This window comes from Danio aesculapii, chromosome 8 (assembly GCF_903798145.1).
Source record: "Danio aesculapii chromosome 8, fDanAes4.1, whole genome shotgun sequence".
NCBI classification, from domain to species: Eukaryota; Metazoa; Chordata; class Actinopteri; order Cypriniformes; family Danionidae; genus Danio; species Danio aesculapii.
The window spans coordinates 10,590,410-10,610,392 of NC_079442.1; the positions used below are offsets into that span (position 1 = coordinate 10,590,410).

Consider the following 19,983-nt stretch of genomic DNA (forward strand, 5'->3'; position numbering starts at 1 on the left):
GTGGTAAATTAGAACTGGACTAGACACTTCAAGTGCAAGTAATGCCAGGACCTTGGTAAGAAATTCACCTCCAATCAACATTATCATCACAGAAAACAGAAGAAGCGCACACTGGTTTCCATGGAGTCCAATATCTCAGGATCCTTCCTCTTTAACAACAGCTTGAACCAATTTCCCTCAGACATCAAGGCCCCAGTGTGCCAGTACTCCATTCCCAACTCCTTCTACAAGCTCGGCCCTGCCAATATCAACTCACAGTTACAGGCTGGCACTCCGCATGGCATCAGTGACATTCTGAGTCGATCCATGGTGAGCGGTCCAGGAACCCCTGCACTATTGTCCGGGTACCCATCCATGGGTGGCTTTGGGACAACTGTTCCCAGTCCGGGGGTGTATTATAATCGGGATTACACCCCATCAGGGCTGAGCACTTTCCCTAAATCTGTTGTCGAATGTGCAGGTATGAAGGGTAAAAGCAGCAGCTGCTGGGTGGATGGAGGGTATGAGTGGAGAGGAGCAAGACAGCAGTGTGGCAACAGTAAGTCTGAGCTTTGATTAAAGTATTATGTGTGGTACTAACAATGTAACGTTTTCCTAGTTTGCTGGTTAATAAATGTATCAATTTTATTTATTTATGTGTGTCATTTATATATACATTTGTCATCATTTACTCACTGTCCACTAGTTCCAAACCTGTTTATTTGTTCTGTTGAGCACAAAAGGTGTTTTGATAAAACTTGTTTAACCGTTAGTCATTGATTTCCATATATTTCCCTATGAATGTCAATAGTTACCAGTTTCCAACATACTTAAAAATATTTTTTTTGTGCAATATAAACATGTGAAAATTTGGAACCATTTAAGGATTAGTTAATTTTTTATTTTAGGGAGAACTATCCTTTTTTTATTTTTTTTTTTTTTTTGAAAAAAAGAATAAATAAAGCCCCTCAAAATGACTGTGCACATTCAATTCAATTCATGTCACCTTTATTTGTATAGCGCTTTTACAATGTACAGTAGGTTGTGTCAAAGCAGCTTTACATAAAAGGTCATAGTAAATAGGAACAGTGTAGTTCAGTTTTTAGTGTTTAAATTCAGTTCAGTTTAGCTCAGTTCAGTGTGATTTAAAAATCACTACTGAGAGTTCAAACACTGAAGAGCAAATCCAATCCACATCCCTGTGTGCATGTATGAACTGTATATGCGTGTACAGTATCTATCTATCTATCTATCTATCTATCTATCTATCTATCTATCTATCTATCTATCTATCTATCTATCTATCTATCTATCTATCTATCTATCTATCTATCTATCTATCTATCTATCTATCTAGAGAAAAGTTTTATTAAACAGTTATATCCATTAAAATAAGAGCTTGGTCACATAACACCTTTAGAAATAGAAAGACAATACATTTACATGCAAACAAGTTCAAAATCTCTACTAAACGTATTACTATTTTTAAATTTTCTATAGATTTTCCCAGTTTATTAAAATTTTATTTAAGATTTTTTCACAACATATTACTTTAGTATATTCATTTTTGGACTGTGACCTTAAGTTTTTTTTTGTTAGATTAGTTCTAGTTTTGGCTTTGGTACTGACTTATCCAATGTATATGCATAAATATGTATTATTTTAAAGCCTCCTATAGAAGAGTATTAAATTAAAAGAGAGATAACAAGAAATATAGCAACATTTTAATTGGATTAAAATTGTTCGGCAAACCATTATTTGATCCACTGCAAATGTTGACTTTATAGTAGGTGAGCAAAACAAATTAGATTGATGAGATTGGGTTGGATATCTATGTGATTTTATAGTGTATACATACAACTGGCTATTTTTCAAATTGCTCAATAAAATAAAAAAAATAAATAATTCCATCCTTTTAAACTATTCATTATGTTAATATCTGGTCGTAAATGTTAAAAATATACTTAAATATAAATAAATAATATTAAATATATAAACATACAACTGTATAACAGAAAACTTCATAAGCATTTTACAGCATATTGTGCTGTGTATACAATTAAAAAATTTAAACATTAAAAAACAATACAAATAAATGATTAACATTTGTTAATTTTTAAGTCTATTCAAGTTAATTTGTATAGCGCTTTTTAGAATAATTATCAGAAAGAGTAATGGTGTTGTTTGGACAATACAGCTGTCAAGCATACAGTTAAAGAAACACCTTAAAATATATATCATCAGATGTTATTGTTTTTTTACCTCTTAGTTTCTATAGTCTTAGAAGTTGTCATCTCTTAGTGTTGTCTTAAAAATGTTTTGTTGCATAAACAATTAAAAAATGTAACTGAATGAATGACATGCTTATTTATTTGTTTAACTAGTTTTTCCTTGATCCATTTGATCAGCATACATGTCATAATGTTCAGTGAAACTAAATAATAGTGTGTTTTATCTGTAGATATGGGGCATAATCCTGAGAATGTGGGGAAAAAAAAGCACACAAGACCTACATTCAGTGGGCATCAAATCTTTGCTCTGGAGAAAACCTTTGAACAGACCAAGTACTTGGCAGGACCAGAGCGAGCCCGACTGGCATATTCGCTAGGGATGACGGAGTCACAAGTTAAAGTAAGAGAACACACAATAATATAGAATTTTAAGGTCATTATATAGCATTTTCCAACAAAACTACATCATGGATAATGCAGATGGTAAAGTTGGTTAAGTTGCAGGGAGGTATCCCTGTCGTATAAACATTATCAAAGAGAGAATTTATTTTTACTTATTTCTCATTACAGCACAAATAACAGTACCATTGTGCATTTGACGATTTTTTTTTCGTCGCAGGTGTGGTTCCAGAATCGGCGTACTAAATGGCGGAAAAAGAGCGCAACGGAGCCCAGTTCCACACAGACCTCGCGTGGGGAGAGTGCAGGAGACGGGTCGGAGAATGAGGTGGAGGACGAGGAGTACAACAAACCTCTGGACCCCGACACAGACGATGAGAAGATACGACAGCTGCTGCGCAAACACCGTAGAGCTTTCTCAGTACTGCGCCTGGGGCCGCACCATATCTGAAAGAGAACGCTTCCATATCACCTACAACGGGACAATAACATACATATTTATTCCATAATAAACCCGAGAGGTCTGAAATTATACAAAGATACAGTGACAAATAACCGTTAAATAACTTGGTAGCACTTTCTATTAACAATATTCAAAAAATGTCTACCATTTTTGTCAAAAAAAGACAACCTTTAGCCTATAAAGTGGTAAAAAAAAAAACAGAGAATGCGTCCGTAAATTAGCAGTTTTTCGTATTCTGTAATTCATGTTTATATATATATATATATATATATATATATATATATATATATATATATATATATATATATATATATATATATATATATATATATATATAATTTATTTTCCTTCTTTATTCATGCTTTTGATTCGCGTTATGGTACCTTGACAATTCTTAAAAAGTTGGAAAAAGTGAGTTGGTGTTGTATATTATGGTAGCCTACAAACACCTTGTTATAAGCTGCCAGTACATTTTCTGTTTACATTTATTTCTATTATTTCTTACACCGGATATTATTTCAAACTACTAAAATGTTAATTTGTTAAACAGTCACAAAAGTCACTTTGTTAAGGTTTCAATATCAAAAGTCGACAGAGCAGAGATCAAGGTCCCATAATGCGCATTTCACAACCCTAAATAAACGGAAAACACAAACTACGGAATCGGTTAACGGATTTTTTTTTAGAATGTAGGCTAACTGGAATTGCGAATGAAGATTACAGCAACTTGAAAAGTCAGATTTATTGCGTGAAAGTCACATTTATTTTCACATGAGAACGCCGCGGGCGTGACAAATGTGTGTCGAGATTTGCAAGTCTTATTTAATTCTATTTTATATGAATTTCTTACCATATTATTTTACTTTTAACGTATGGCATAAACACACTGGTTTGACCGTTTACTGACATTTGTGAATCATTTACTCATTAAGCTGCAAATGAATCGAAATTCTAATGTAATAGCATTTTTTTGCATTACACAAATTAATACAACATATTTATACTGATATTTATATGAATTCTATTTAATTTTGCATTTACAAGGTTTCATAGAAAGTGTTACTGAGTTAAAATCTGTATTTAAAATGCTGAAACTTATTCAAAGATAAAAATGCATTTTTAATAATTCAGTAAAATGCAAGCAGACACGCGACTTTATAGTGTAGGCTATTCTTGCTCTTTTTTATGAATAAACAGTATAGATGTAGGCCTATGTTATTTTTTCTTTTCTCTCAAATGTTTCCACAATTATGATATGACGTGTGTTTTGTTTGTCCTTGTTATAAAATGTTACAATTTGTCCAATAATATTCACACACAGTGATGTCTTGTTTAGCACATAAAATCTGCTGTCACTACCATTGATTTAAGCTGCTCTTTAGATTTAGATTAGATTAGATTCAATTTATTGTCATCACACATGTACAAGTACAAGGCAACGAAATGCAGGTACAGCATGTAGTGCGAGTAAAGGCTAACTAACCTGCAACATTTTCAGTCATAGATCGGCTCAAGTTCAGATCGTGATGTTTAGCATGTTTTCACTGTGCCATACAATAATTGTAAAGAGATATTACTTATTGACTTTTTAAAAGCTCTCGAATATAGGGTAGACCGATATTCCCCCAATAATTCAAAACATGAAATTAAAATGAACAAATAAAAACCAAATGTTGCTAATTTAAAACGTGTATCTGTAAATGAATTATGATGGAAATGCACAATAAATGTCTGTTTTCAGTGTTGAGTTTGTCCTGTTATGTTGAAAGCTACAATCTCTTTTATCCTTACATTTGCAAAAATTGACATTTTAAAATGGTAAAAATTCCAAAACTCAGATTATAAAAAGAATTCGTTTTAAGGATAATAAGATAATGGTTTAGCTTTAAGCTTGTGTCGAAAAATGCCACTGAATGTAAAATTACCTCTGATAATTCAAAAGCAAATCAGCAAGCACTTGATATAAAGTGGTCATTTGTCAACTGTCAACTAATGGCTCCTTTCAGACCAGTTGTCTACAGGGAGAGATTAGTCAGATCTAAGATCCTTTAATCAACATCACACAGCAGATGGTGTTGGTGTATGTGTGTGTGTGTTGAGTATCTGTTTGTATGCACATCTTAACTGCACTTCAGTTAAATGGACTCATAATGATTATGATATGATCAATTAATGTAAACTGACTCAGTTTGAAACAACTGACCAAACAGTCATTAATCGATCTTCCCATTAATGCTAATTTTAACAACAGCTGCACAACTTTAATTGTTAATAAAACTCAATATATTAGGATTCATAGTGTTTCTGAATAATAAACTGGTTTCTTAATTTTCCTAACCCCAGTAAGTCATATGTTACTTTAAAGAAATTAATATTAAATTGATCCATCGTGACTAAAGTTCTTTGTATACTGAGGTCAAACTGATCTATCTATCTATAGTTGAAGTCCGAATTATTAGCCACCCCATTTGATTTTTTTCTTACATTTTCTAATATTTCCCAAATGATGTTAACAGAGCAAGGACATTTTCACAGTATGTCCGATAATATTTTTTCCTCTGGAGAAAGTATTATTTGTTTTATTTTGGCTAGAATAAAAGCAGTTTTAATAAAAAAAATGTATGGTCAAAATTATTAGCCCCTTTAAGCTATTTTTTTCCATTGTCTACAGAACAAACCACTGTTACAATGACTTGGCTAACCTGCAGAGTTAACCTGTATTAACCTAGTTAAGCCTTTAAATGTCACTTTAAGCTGAATACTAGTGTCTTGAAAAAATATCTAGTAAAATATTAAGTGCTGTCATCATGGCAAAGATTAAATAAATCCTCTTTGTGTTTAAAATTTTTTTTCTGTTCGTTAAACAGAAAATGGGAAAAAAATAAACGGTCTAATATTTTTGGGGGGTGGAGTGCTAATAATTCATAGTCAATTACAAGTCATTACAATCAACAATAATCAATATCTTAGTTTGAACAGATTTTACAATTTGATTACACTGTACATTATATCAACATGCTACAAAATCATCTTTTAGGAATAAAAAACACAATGCTCATGAATATAATTTACAGTTTATTACGAAATACTACAGCATATTTAAGAAAACATTCATTTGTGCAGCTCAAGGTAGTACATCAAGGGGGTCTTCACACTGTTTCAGGTCAATTCAACTTTCCCCAGCACATGAGGTATGATTAGAGTAAATGCACTGCAGCTATTGTATCTACTGCATTTTACAACTGTTTCAACAGATCTACCAAACACAAGATTAGACAAATATAATAAAACTTTAAGAAATAAAAAACTTTATTTTTAGGAAATAAAAGAATATTTGGCACAGTCTCAAGCATTGTGTACATCATTAGTCACTATATAGAGTGGAAAGTGAATTTTTAAGTGTGAATATGACTGTTTAGGCAAGATTTATGCATATGTTTACTCTAAACAACCTATAATTTCCTAGTGGCAAATCTAATCCTATCGACAAGTTTCCCCCTGGCCAAGCAGTATTCCATTTATTTTAAACTTCTCACAACAGCACTATCCATCTTCTGGACAAACGCAATTTTCAATGGTTCTGGGCTCACACCATAACAATGCTTTAAACATTGCCTCACATTCTAAGACATACGAAAGAAATAAGCACAAAAGAGACAAAGAATTTTTTTTAAAAAAATAAGCTACATGACGATTTTATAACTCTGAAATTTTTTTTTTAAAAATAATATCTATATCTATCTATCTATATATATATATATATATATATATATATATATATATATATATATATATATATATATATTCCTTTTATTATGTATGGTCTTAAATTGCTCACCGCAAAGTAAAGTAAGCCCCCAAAAGAAGTGCAAATATGAAAGGCTACATACATGTTTAACTTAGCATGCTAACGACAGTGAACATAAATCTTAAAAGACTGTAGTGTTTGTGTTTATCAGTAAAATCTCAAATGCTAAATGACATTGACGCCGCTCCTACAGTGACTCCGTGGCCTCCTATTGAACACGGTTTGGAGCAATGCCCCCGAGAACAGTAAATTATGTTGACCATACCATGAATCAACTACAACAAGTCCATTATTGACAGGTGGGCTGCACCATTTAACCCTCACACGTAAATTATGCATGGAAGTTCAGATTCTATTGATTTAATCAATAAATTCATGTTGGGTTAAGATGTCTGAGCTTGTCATACTTTGCAAGTTGCTTGATTTTGAAAGGAAATGAGCAATGTGTTGTGGAGGGATGTTTTAGAATGAAGATATTACTAATATGATTTCTACATATTTTGACTGCTCAACATTTTGACGGTAAAACAAGATGATTTAAAAATAGCTATGCAGCCCAACCTATTTATAATTTAAAGTCAATTAGTAACGCAAAGTAAAATATAAAACAATTTACAAACCAGGTTATTACCACTCTGAATCCTAAAATATGAACCTTGGTAATAGCAACTAGCTTTAAATGTATTTAACGCTAAACCAACACAGATGAAAACAATAGCATGCACTGACGATTTAACACAATTACAACAATAAACACATTTCAGAATTTAGGCTCCACATTAGCATTCAACATTTCACTAGTGCTCTAATTAAAAGTCTGGGAGGCTTCCAGGCCAGAGCACTCTGGGTTGGATTTCCATAATTCTCAAGTGCTAATGGCTTAATAATTTGTCCCTTGCTGTCCTGTACATATTCTATTGATCCCAGAGTCTGACTAACAACTCCACAGAGACAATGACTGACGCTGAAAACTCACCGAAGCCCATAAGTGCTGAGGTGAGTGTAAATTTATACTCACACATCTAGAAGTGTAAAGACTAAAAAGATACTAGCTGAACAATTCCTATTAAAGGCAAATTCACATGGATGAAATGCAGATGATGATTCCGGACTGAAACCAAAGCTTGTGCGTCGCAGCAGCTTGCGTTTGGATATGCTGTGCTTTTTTTTAGCAATCCTTACAATGATTCGAAGCAAACCAATGAAGTTGTAATCTTGAGTTCTTATACTAGATGTATAATCTGAAACTTGGCTGCTTGTAAAAGGTGAGGAGTTGTGAGCTTGTGAGTAAAGTGTCTGTGTTCTTCTCTTAAATTTATCCCTTTTTATTTTTTTTGTTCAGACATTTCTAAAGTCATGCTGATCATGCTTGAAGTCTTTGTTAAAAACTTTGATGAGAAAACCAGACGGCAAAAAGAAGAAAAGTAGCATTTCCACGTAAGCTTGCCAGGAGATTTCAATGGTCATGTGTGCTGGGTTGGGTAGGGGCCTGCTCATTGTCTCCATGTGTAAAAGTGAACATGTACTTGCTGTGTAGCCTGGCATGGTGGGTAGAGACGTCCAAAGAATAACCTCTTGGTAGACAATGAACAACACAGGAAACCTTGATGAAGAGAGAAACGAGTTACACATATATTTACATTTATAGCCTTTATTTATGTGCTTATAAAAACCTTTTAATTCATTAGTTTTTATTATGGGTATTTGACATATATTTTGAAAGGCTACTGAAAATAATATATGGAGGAAAAAGGTTAAAATAAATAGTGACTAAATTTTTAAACCAACATCTTGATATTGTAAAAGATGTAAAGAGTGTAAATCTAAAGAAAGAAATTGGGTTTATGAGTATGTAAAAATGTGCTTATAAAGATATACAACCCCAAAAAATAAGAGAAAGTTAGAACAGTATGGAGAACGCACAAAAAAAGAAAGTAGTGATTTCCAAATTTACTTTGACTTGTTTTCCACTGAAGACAATATGAACACAAAATATTGTCTGTTTTGTCTGGTCAACTTTATTTCATTTGTAAATATACAGTTGACGTCAGAATTATTAGCCCCCCTTTGATTTTTTTTTTTTTTTAATATTTCCCAAATGATGTTTAACAGAGCAAGGAAATTAATTTGTATGTCTAATAATATTTTGTCTTCTGGAGAAAGTCTTATTTGTTTTATTACGGATAGAATAAAAGCTTTTAATTTTTTAAACACCATTTTAAGGACAAAATTATTAGACCCTTTAAGTTATATTTTTTTCAATAGTCTACAGAACAAACCATAATTATACAACAACTTGCCTAATTACCCTAACCTGCCTAGTTACCTAATTAACCTAGTTAAGCCTTTAAATGTCACTTTAAGCTGTATGGAAGTATCTTGAAAAATGTCTAGTAAAATATTATTTATTGTCATCATGGCAAAGATAAAATAAATCAGGTATTAGAAATGAGTTATTAAAACTATTATGTTTAGAAATGTGTTGAAAAAGTCTTCTCTCCATTAAACAGAAATTGGGGAAAAAAATAAACAAGGGGGCTAATAATTCAGGGGGGCTAATAACTCTGACTTCAACTGTACATCCTTTCCTGTCATTCAAACTTGCAACACATTCCAAAAAAAGTTGGGACAGGAGAAATTTAGTGCTAGTAATCGGGTAAATTGGTTAAATAATGATGTGATTTGAAAACAGGTGATGTCAACAGTTTATTGTAATTCAAATTTGGTACAAAAGCAGCATCTACTCCTTTAGGAGAAAAGATGAGCTGAGAATTACCAAATATGTGAGAAAGTTATTGAAATGTGTAAAAACAATGTTCCTTAAAGAAAGATAGGAAGACATTTTGGATTTTTCACCATCAACAGTGCATAACATAAATAAAAGATTTAAGGAAACTGGAGGATTTTTAGTGCGGAAAGGACAAGGGCGCAAGCCTTAGTTGAACTGCCGTCAATTTGTCAGGTGGCACATGGCTCAAGACAACTTTGGCAAACCTCTGGGTTCGAAGACAACTGGATGAACCATCACACTGTGGAAACATGTACTGTGGTCAGATGAATCAGTTTGTTGGGTATGTTTTGGGAAAAATGGACGCTGTCTGTTGTGGACCAAAGAAGAAAAGGATTATCCAGACTGTTACCAGCAACAAGTCTAAAAGCCAGGGTCTGTCATGGTATGGGGCTGTGTCAGTGCCCTTGTCAAAGGTAACTTGCACTTCTGTGATGTAACCATTAATGCTGAAAAATACATTTTGATACATTGAGATTTTGGAGCACAATATGCTGCCTTCTTTTCCAAGGTCAACCATGCATATTTCAACAAGACAATGCAAAACCACATTCTGCACACACTACAAAGTCCTGGCTGCAGAGGAAGAGGATACCAATACTTGACTGGCCTGCCTGCAGTCCCGACCTGTCTCCAATAGAGAATGTGTGGCACATTTTGAAGTGCAAAATGCGTTGATGAAGACCCCATACTGTTGCCCACCTTAACAGAAATGGGACAAAATTACACCTGAAACATTTCATCACCTGGTGTCTTTAGTCCCTAAACATCTTTCGTGCTTCACGGTTGCTTCTTTTTTCGAAATGTGTTGCAAGAACCAAAATTGGAATATGTGTTTATGTTGAAAAAAAAACACAACAAATAATGTACACTATGTTGTATTGCCTGCACTGAAATGCAAGTAAAAGTTCATTTAGAATCACTATTTTCTTTTGCCATACTGTCCCAACTTTTACTGATTTGTTGTTATGGAAATTATGAATGATTTGTTTGGAATTAAAATGTATAATATTTTTGAGTAAATTCAGAGAAGTATTTATTTTTTATTCTTTCTCATTATGTCCGTGTAACGTACTGCAAATTACAGTCACTCACATATACTTGCAGTACATAGTTTTGTCCGACAGTTTGATGATTATATAGCTCTATATTGCATTTGTGTTATATTGTATTGAAAGCACATAATTTGTTTACATTCTGTAATAGAAATATGTTTATATTTTTCTATTTATTAATTCTATATATTTTATATTTAAATATTCTATTATGTTATTTGTTATAAATGCTATTTAAGGATGTCAGGGTTCTGCCACTCTGGTCTTGTAAATTCTTGTTTTGGTGGCAGAGTCCTGACACTAGCTCTGTCTTGTCTTGTAGTGCTTGGCTCGAGTTTTCTTGGGTTGAGCACTTGTTTTGTCATTATCTGGGTGCGCGTCATCATAGGTGTACTCGTGTTTGTGTCTCTTGTACTCGTGTTTGTGTTTCGTCAGCATCGCGCTGTTTCATTCTCAGCGTCTCAGTCTAGTTGGTTTCGGTTTTGGTTGGCGCTGAGATGAAACATGTGCGTTGCATTTATGTGAGCGCACGGTAAAGTGTTTTCACTTATCGTGTGCTCGTGTCTTGCGTCTGTCAAAGCACGTGGCTCTGTGTTTACATTGGTCGCGTGCTTTTGTGTGCTTCAGTGTTTGTCTAGTCATAAGAACACGCGGTTAATGAGTTCTCTCATTGGCTGCGTGTTCTTGTCCTGTTTAACGTGAGCACCTGGCTTGTGTTGTCTCTTTGTGTCAGGTGCTCTATCGTCTAGTCCCACCCTCCTTGTTAACCCATTATTAATTTATGAGATTCACATGTCTAACACCTGTTTTGTTCACCTGTGTGTTAATTTAGTTCTGCTTATATTCTCCTCATGTCTGCTGTCCTGTGCCAGTTCGTCGTCGATATTTTCCAGTCCTGTGTGTTCCAGCCCTGATCCCTGCCAGCCTGCCCAGTCTTGTTTGTTTATTGATTTCATTGGTGTTTTCCCCCTTGGGGTAGTTTATTTTACTATTTATTTTTTTGTTTTAGTTTAATAAAACCCATATAATTTCTGCACTTGAGTCCTTGCCCCCTTTTTCCCCTTACCGACTGTGACAAAGGGAATGCTAACAAAATTAGAAATAGAAAAGAAGATTTTTTTCCTACTATGGAAGTCAATGACCGCAGGTAAATATCTTATCTTGTGTTTTACAATATAAATCAACAGATAAAAGAATTTCATAATTTCAAGTGGTTTGGAACCACTTGAAATTATGAAATTCTTTTATCTGTTGATTATATTGTAAGTAAATGTATATTTTCAGATGGACTCTCCCTTTAATTACTCACCCTCGTATCGTTCCTGTCCCTGAGACCTTTGTTCATCTTTGGAACACAAATAAAATTAGTTCAGTGATCCAACTGTAATCATACACAGTTCCAAGGATACTTTTGTGCAATCAAAACGATTTTGTTTGCCTATATCTTCCTCGTGAAGTTGTGAATCTAATGGCAGTAAATTGAACAGGCCATAATGCATGCTAATGACTTCATGAGAAAGAGAAGACACTGGCGAACAAAGTTGTTTTTACAATTTTTTTTGGGACACTAAAGTGTTCATGGAGCTTCATTTGACTAGTTAAACCACTGAAGTCATTTAGAGGTTTTTGGTTCCTTTTATGGACTTGGAGTAATAAATAGTAGAATTATAATGTTTAGATGAACTAACCCTTTAAATTATACTATTTAGGTTTTTTAGTTTTCAATTATAGCAGACTAAAATTTTTACAAAGGATGTTATATTGACATTGTCTTAAATTTTAAAAAAGGCAATCAATGCATTTTACACCAACAATATTTAATGTAAAACCCTAGGATTACTTCTGTCTATAAATTAAGTTTATTTGATCACCACTGGCTGACCACATGGCAAACCGACAGCAATATTATACCTATCTAATGCCCAGACAAGTGTAACCTATAGAACACGCATAAAACTAGCAGCCAAACAAAATCCCTGCCCTAAAAATGCCAATAGGGGACAACAATGCAAGATAGATGTGTATACTGTGTTTCTCTAATTAATGAACACTGGTGCTTTTAAGGTGCTGTGCAAAGATTTGTTTATGTAGGCTTAAGAGGCAGAGAATCCTACAGACATAAATAAGGGGTGTATCTTGCCTCATGCTTGATCTCAGTTGAGTGTCACAATAAATGAGGGCATAAGGGCTGCTAATGGCTCCTTGTGGAAGATCAGAACAGAGTCCTTAAATCTGTTCTATATGAGTTTTTTCGGTTAATAAGCATAATTGTCTGCTACCAGTGTCATGACTACTGTTGCTGCATAAGTACCATTGACAGTCGAAACAGACCATTTAAATGTGAACAGTTTTTATTTTTTCTTAATACATCTTCCTGTTGGAGGCATTTTCTTCCTCCTGGAGCCATTTTCATCTAGAGATTGCCTATTAAAACTAACTGTTTTTTGAAGACAGTCCACTGTTACCTTTTTTTTTTTTTTTTTAAGTGACATCGGCCCATTCTACACAAGTTGATATGCTTCTTTAGGGTCTTAATTAAAAGTGAATAACTTTTCATTGGTTATATTTCTTAATGGTAAGTGTAATTAAGCACCATTTCACCCTGTAAAAAACCCTTCAGTCCACAGTGAGCGTTTCACATTTTATCTCTTTATACACTATTGGGGTGGAGCTCACTCTGCCGCTTTAAAAGGCTGGATCATGAATGGCAGTGGTACCCTACTGATCCATACTTGAGGAGCTAAACCTGTGCATCACACACAGCTCTCAACCAAGCCTTGAACATCTGCTGATTTTTGTCTGTATATATTTTTATCTTTCATAAAGCAAGTTTTGCCCTCACCTTCTTGCATGTTCTCCCTGTGTTTGTGAGAATTTCCTTCGGGTGCTCCGGTTTCCCCCACAAGTCCAAAGACATGTGGTATAGATGAATTGGGAAGGCTAAATTGTCCATAGTGAATGAGTGTGCATGGATCAAGGGCTTCCGCCGTGTAAAAACACATATGCTGGCATTGGCGGTTCATTCCGCTGTGGCAACCTCAGATTAATAAAGGGACTAAACGAAAAGAAAACGAATGAATGAATGAATATACAAATTTATTCTATTTGCTATTTGGATTCTGGAAGAGGAAACATATGAACCTCTAAAGACACATCTGAACACACAGCCAACTGCATGCCAGGATCGATTCATTGTTCAAATGCAGAAAAATAAAAGGCCCAATTGTTAGCCACATTACTATCTTTTTTTAAAAAAAAGGGGTGGGACAAGGCTGTAGTCCATAGTTTGTTTAAAGGTGGGCACATTGAAATAGCTAGGTAGTTATGTCTAAACTGCAGTCATTTAAAGGGGTCAAGAATGGGATATATGTATTAGATAATTTATATATATATATATATATATATATATATATATATATATATATATATATATATATATATATATATATATATACTTATATATACTTATATATACACACACACACACACATATATATATACATTTACATATACATAAACATATACGTTTGCTTATGTGAGTCTGTATGTGCTCAGGATTAAGAGGAGTGACTGCTGGACTTCGTTTCGCCCTTCTGTTCCTGCCCCAGTATCCCAGTGTCCTCGCCCTCCATTTGTAGCCCTGTTGGCTTTATTTGACAGTGTCTCTTAAACTTTTACTTGCATATTGGATCCTTCTCTGTACCCTTATTTACACGTGACAGAACGAACTGACCTTGTCATGGATCCAGCGAGTGTATCCCAGATCTCCGAGTACGTCTCACTCAGTAACGCCAGGATTGATCGGCAGGATGAGGCATTAGCCACCACCGCCCAGGCGATTCAGGCTCTGGTCGGCTAGGTCTCTTTGCTCACCACTCAGGTCCAACAGCTGGTTACTGGACCGGCTCAAGCTAAGGCCGCACCAGCCCCTGAAGTGTTGCTAGCACCAGTGGTTACTAATCGCCTTGTTGAACCTCGCCTTCCTCCTCCGACCTGCTATTCCGGAGAGCCTCACTAATGCCGGTCCTTTCTATCCAAGTGTTCCTTGTATATTACGCTGCAACCGTCGTTGTTCTCCACGGAGCAGTCTAAGGTCACCTTTGTGATCACTCTCCTTTCGGGTAAGGTGGCTCAATGGGGAACTACAGCCTGGGAACAGAAACTGCCATGCTGTTATACTTTCGAGCTGATGTCCAAAGAGCTCAAGAAAGTTTTTGATCGGGCCGCTTCCAGGAGAGAGGCCGCCCGAATCCTCGCTGAACGAGGAGGCGCAGTGGGACATGTTCCTGCATGGACTATCAGAGCGTCTTCAGGACGAGATCAATACAGTAGATATTCCAAAGACTTTGGATGAACTAGTGGATCTGGCGGTCCAGGTGGACGCCAGATTGCTTCGCCGAGAGAACCGCAGGCAGCAAGTCAGGTTTTTGGAGCCGGTCTCTGGTCCTCCGGCTTTGGCTGCGGTGGCGGAAGTGAAGAGCGTTGACCCGGAACCGAGGCAGGTGGGCAGATCCCTCTTGTCCGTGCAGGAAAAGCGCCGGCGGAGAGAGGAGGGACTCTGCCTTTACTGTGGTGGCGCGGGACATTGTGTGGTTTCTTGTCCAGTAAAAGACAACACCCATCAGTAGGTAAGAGGTTACTGATGGATGAAATTAATCTGGATAAACCCTCTGCGGCGGCTACCTTATTGCCCGTCACCTTATCATGAGGTTCCGGAAGCCAGAACACCCATGCCCTTGTTGATTCCGGGGCAGAGGGGAATTTCATTGATTCCAGTTTTGCTTTCAGTTTTAAACTTCCGGTTATCGCCCTTTCACAACCCATTGCAGTACGTGCCCTCAGCGGACTTTCCCTTCCCTACTATCACTCACTCCACTAAACCCATAAAGATGATCACGTCCGGAAATCATGTTGAAAAAATATCATTTTTTTTAACAGACTGTTCAAACACACCGGTGGTTTTAGGTCATCCTTGGCTGGTCCTCCATAAACCTCACATTAACTGGGGTCTTAATACGATATTCTCGTGGAGTGAGAACTGTCATGAGTCTTCTCTTTCGTCTGCTCGTTCTGTTGTGTCCTGTTCTGTGTTTCAGGAGGAGCGCATGGACCTGTCAAACGTGCCCAATGAGTACCTCGACCTGAAGAGAGTGTTCAGTAAGTCTCGGGCTGCTTCTCTGCCTCCTCATCGTCCCTATGACTGTGCTATAGACTTATTGCCAGGTACATCTCAGCCTAAAGGCAAACTATACTCTCTTTCTATTCCTGAGAGGGAGGCCATGGAGAAATACATATCTGATTCTCTAGCGGCTAAGATCATTCGCCCTTCTTCTTCACCGGCGGGGGCGGGGTTCTTTTTCGTGAAAAAGAAAGATGGGTCTCTTCGACCTTGCATAGATTATCGAGGGCTGAACAACATCACGGTGAAGAATACATATCCTTTGCCACTGATGTCTTCAGTGTTCGAGCGTCTGCAAGGGACATCTTTTTTCACGAAATTAGATCTCCGCAACGCATATCATTTGGTTCGCATTAAGCAGGGTCATGAATGGAAAACTGCATTTAATACCCCCAGGGGTAATTTTGAATATTGTGTTCTCCCTTTTGGGCTTTCCAACGCCCCTGCAGTTTTCCAAGCACTCGTTAATGATATGTTGCGAGACATGATAGATCAGTTTATTTATGGCTACCTGGATGACATTTTGATTGTTTCCGGTTATCTTCAGGAACATGTGCAGCACGTCAGGCGAGTGCTTCAGAGGCTGCTAGAGAATGGGCTTTTTGTCAAGGCGGAGAAATGCGTGTTCCAGGCACAGTCTGTTCCTTTTCTAGGACACATTGTGTCGGTCGAGGGGGTGCGCATGGATCCAGAGAAGATTCAGGCTGTGGTGAATAGGCCAATTACGGAGTCTCGTAAGGCCCTGCAGAGATATCTGGGCTTCTCCAATTTTTACCGGCGTTTTATTCACAATTTCAGCCAGCTCGCCACCCCTCTGATGTCATTAACCTCCTCCAAAACTTTCTTCAGGTGGTCGAGTGCAGCACAGGCTGCATTCACAAAATTAAAGGGCCGCTTTGTTTCAGCCCCCATTCTGGTGACTCCTGATCCCTCCCGGTAGTTTGTGGTGGAGGTTGACGCGTCAGAGGTGGGGGTGGGCGCTATCCTGTCCCAGCGTGCATCCTCGGACGACAGAATTCATCCTTGCGCATTTTTTTCACACCGATTATCTCCCGCAGAACGTAATTACGACATTGGTAATAGGGAGTTGTTGGCTGTCAAACTCGCTTTGGAGGAGTGGCGTCATTGGTTGGAGGGTTCGGTTCTTCCCTTTATCGTTTGGACCGACCATAAGAACCTTGAATACATCAAGTCTGCCAAACGACTTAGCTCCAGGCAGGCTCGGTGGGCATTATTTTTCGGACGATTCGACTTTACCATCTCTTATCGACCGGGTTCTAAGAACATCAAACCCGATGCGTTATCCCATCTTTTTTATATTTCCGAGCGCAATACGTCTCTTGAGCCCATCGTTCCTCAGAGTATTTGTATTTCTGCGGTGACATGGGAGATCGAGAGCAGGGTTCGCACAGCCCTGGATGGGGTAACGTCCCCGGCTGGATGCCCACCCAGCCGCTTGTTTGTGCCGGAGGAGATTCGGTCTGACGTCATTCGATGGGGACATTCCTCCAAAGTGGCTTGTCATCCTGGGGTGAGTCAACTATATTTTTAGTTAAACAGCGATTCTGGTGGTCAGCTATGGCAAGGGACATACGTGAGTTTGTTTTGGCCTGTTCTGTTTGTGCTGTTTCTAAGACTTCTAATCGACCTCCTGCTGGACTCCTTCATCCTCTGTCAGTGCCTTTGAGACCCTGGTCGCACATTTCGCTAGATTTTGTCACAGGTCTCCCGCCATCTGGTGGCAATACGGCTGTTTTGACCGTTGTGGACCGGTTCTCGAAGGCTACTCATTTTATCTCTCTGCCCAAATTACCCTCAGCCAGAGAGACAGCGGATGCAGTCATTAATCACGTCTTTCGCATTCATGGCCTCCCGACGGACGTGGTTTCTGACAGGGGGCCTCAGTTTGTCTCTAAATTTTGGAGAGAATTTTGTCGTTTATTGGGGGCGACTGTAAGTCTTTCTTCTGGTTCCCATCCTCAGAGTAACGGACAGACTGAAAGGGCCAACCAAGATCTCGAGCGTATGTTACGTTGTTTGGTTTCCCAGAATCCCATCTCTTGGAGTCAGCAGCTCCCATGGGTGGGGTACGCACACAACTCATTACCAGTGTCAGCCACGGGCCTTTCTCCGTTTCAGTGTAGTTTAGGTTACCAGCCACCAATTTTTCCCAGTCTGTAATCTGAAGTCGCGGTTCCCTCCGCTCACGCCTTTGTCCAGAGGTGCCGACGCACTTGAAACAGGGCCCGACAGACCCTCCTCCAAGTGGGTGCGCGCACCAAGGCTAAAGCCGATCGCCACCGGTCTAAGCCTCCCGTTTACGTCGTCGGTCAAAAAGTGTGGCTTTCAACCAAGAATATTCCATTGCGTTCCGTATGTAATAAACTTGCACCTAAATTTATTGGCCCATTCACTGTCATCAAGATCATTAGTCCGGTGGCAGTCCGCCTCAAACTTCCTCCAGCGTACAGGAGAATACATCCCGTGTTTCATGTTTCCAAATTAAAGCCCGTTTTTCATACGGCCATTAACCCGCCCACGCCGGTCCCTCCCCCGCCGCGTCTCGTAGATGGGGAGACTGTTGATTCGATTAAGCGCATTCTGGATTCAAGACGGAGGGGGCGAGGATTTCAGTACTTGGTGGACTGGGAAGGTATTATTTATACCTTCATATTACTGTAACCCAGTAGAATGAAGTTCTACACGTTTTAAGTGTTGAAATAATCTTAAGGTTATTTATTTATTTATTTATTATCTATCTATTTATTTATTTATTTATTTATTCATATTAGTTCTAGAACAGAAATAAATATAAAATGCGTTTTGCGTACATTTGTGAATATATACCTCCTAATGTTGATGTATAATGATATCTGCGTTTGTCTTTGAGAACATGATCAGATAGCAAGTTTGATCAACCTTCACTGAAATACAAGGGGTTAACAAGTTTGTTAGGTGTTCCTTGATTGGTTTATATGTGTCTAGTCCCGCCCTCCGGTTTGGAATGTGAAATGTGATTGGTTGTTGAGGAGAGAGGGATTTGACAGCCGGCAGTTTTGGAAACTGAAGGAGAGACGCGCTGCGGGCTGGAATGATTGAGAAACATACACGGAGAGTAAAAAAACACGACACTGTAATGTAGATCGCGTGTGAAAAACACAGTTCTGATTACTTTGAGTTTGTTTTGGAGTTCGCTGTGTGTTTTGTCAGAAAAGTTACCAGTGTCAGTTATTAGTCAGTTCAGAGTGAGTAGGCATTTTTTAAACGCCTATAGCGTTAACTGACCGTACCGCGGATTTAAACATAAATCCGAAGAGAGACAGTTAAACTGAAAATCAGGAGAGAAAAGAAAAGACTGCCAACTTAGGATCGGACGGTGCAGAAAGAGTCTTGGAGGAGCAGATTTGGTGGTTTCTCTGACTACGGGGGAGTTGCATTTTGTCAGCTGACAGTTAAAAGTGAAAGCTAGGATTTAATAGTGACCTGCTGCAGGAGTATTCGCCGATCAATCGCTGCTTGTTAGATCGTTGTCCACGAGTGTTGTCATCTGGAGTGTTGTCATCTTGACTGCTGTCATCTGGATCACTGTCATCTGGATCTGAGGTATTTTGTTTAATTTTATTTGTGCTCAGGAGAGTGAAGAGGCCATTTTCATTTTCCCGGCCCCAACGTACACTAGCAACGATACAGGCCTGCAACGGGATGGGGTTTGAATGTGTGTGTGTGAGGGCCCACTGAGTTTTGATTTGTTGATGTTTATGCAGTGAGCATAATATACTCCTGCATGTTTTTACTATACAGATTTAAACTGTGAATAGTTTATATAGGTGTACTTCTGTGTGTAATTGAGTGACACAATTGTAGGTATTTTTAAAAAGAAACCTATTCTGTCACCCTTTAGTCACTTGTTAATTTATAACTTTTATTGGTCGAGTGTGTAAAGGTGATATTTTTCTATATTCGTTAAATTATTATTCTTCATTGTAAATTCCTTGTGTTGACTTATATTTGGGTCATTTTACTTTCTTTAGGCTGTGCATAAATTCAAATTTTTGTATTTTGTTTTACACCTGGGTTCTTT

General features: G+C 37.5%; 2 protein-coding genes across 2 annotated transcripts in view; one reads left to right on the forward strand and one right to left on the reverse strand.

The window, feature by feature from the left end:
• Positions 1-105: 105 nt before the first annotated feature.
• On the forward strand, positions 106-3,162 carry nkx6.3 (NK6 homeobox 3). Its single transcript, XM_056464460.1, has 3 exons — positions 106-538; positions 2,441-2,610; positions 2,830-3,162. Exons 1-3 carry the CDS (start codon positions 121-123, stop codon positions 3,058-3,060), a joined length of 819 nt encoding a protein of 272 aa, XP_056320435.1. The 5' UTR covers positions 106-120; the 3' UTR covers positions 3,061-3,162.
• A 3,719-nt stretch (positions 3,163-6,881) lies between these two features.
• Positions 6,882-19,983, reverse strand: part of inpp5l (inositol polyphosphate-5-phosphatase L) — a 65,440-nt gene continuing 52,338 nt past the window's right edge. The window contains exon 16 of the mRNA XM_056463157.1: positions 6,882-8,483. The gene's annotated coding sequence lies outside the window, so the exon portion shown is untranslated. The remainder of the gene's footprint in view (positions 8,484-19,983) is intronic.

What these genes read in the sequence shown, in the direction of transcription:
- nkx6.3 (XM_056464460.1), top strand. Translation starts at nt 121, where the DNA reads ATGGAGTCCAATATCTCAGGATCCTTCCTCTTTAACAACAGCTTGAAC. An exon ending in AAGACAGCAGTGTGGCAACA is followed by an intron (nt 539 to 2,440) that starts GTAAGTCTGAGC and finishes TTTTATCTGTAG; the next exon opens with ATATGGGGCATAATCCTGAG. An exon ending in TGACGGAGTCACAAGTTAAA is followed by an intron (nt 2,611 to 2,829) that starts GTAAGAGAACAC and finishes TTTTCGTCGCAG; the next exon opens with GTGTGGTTCCAGAATCGGCG.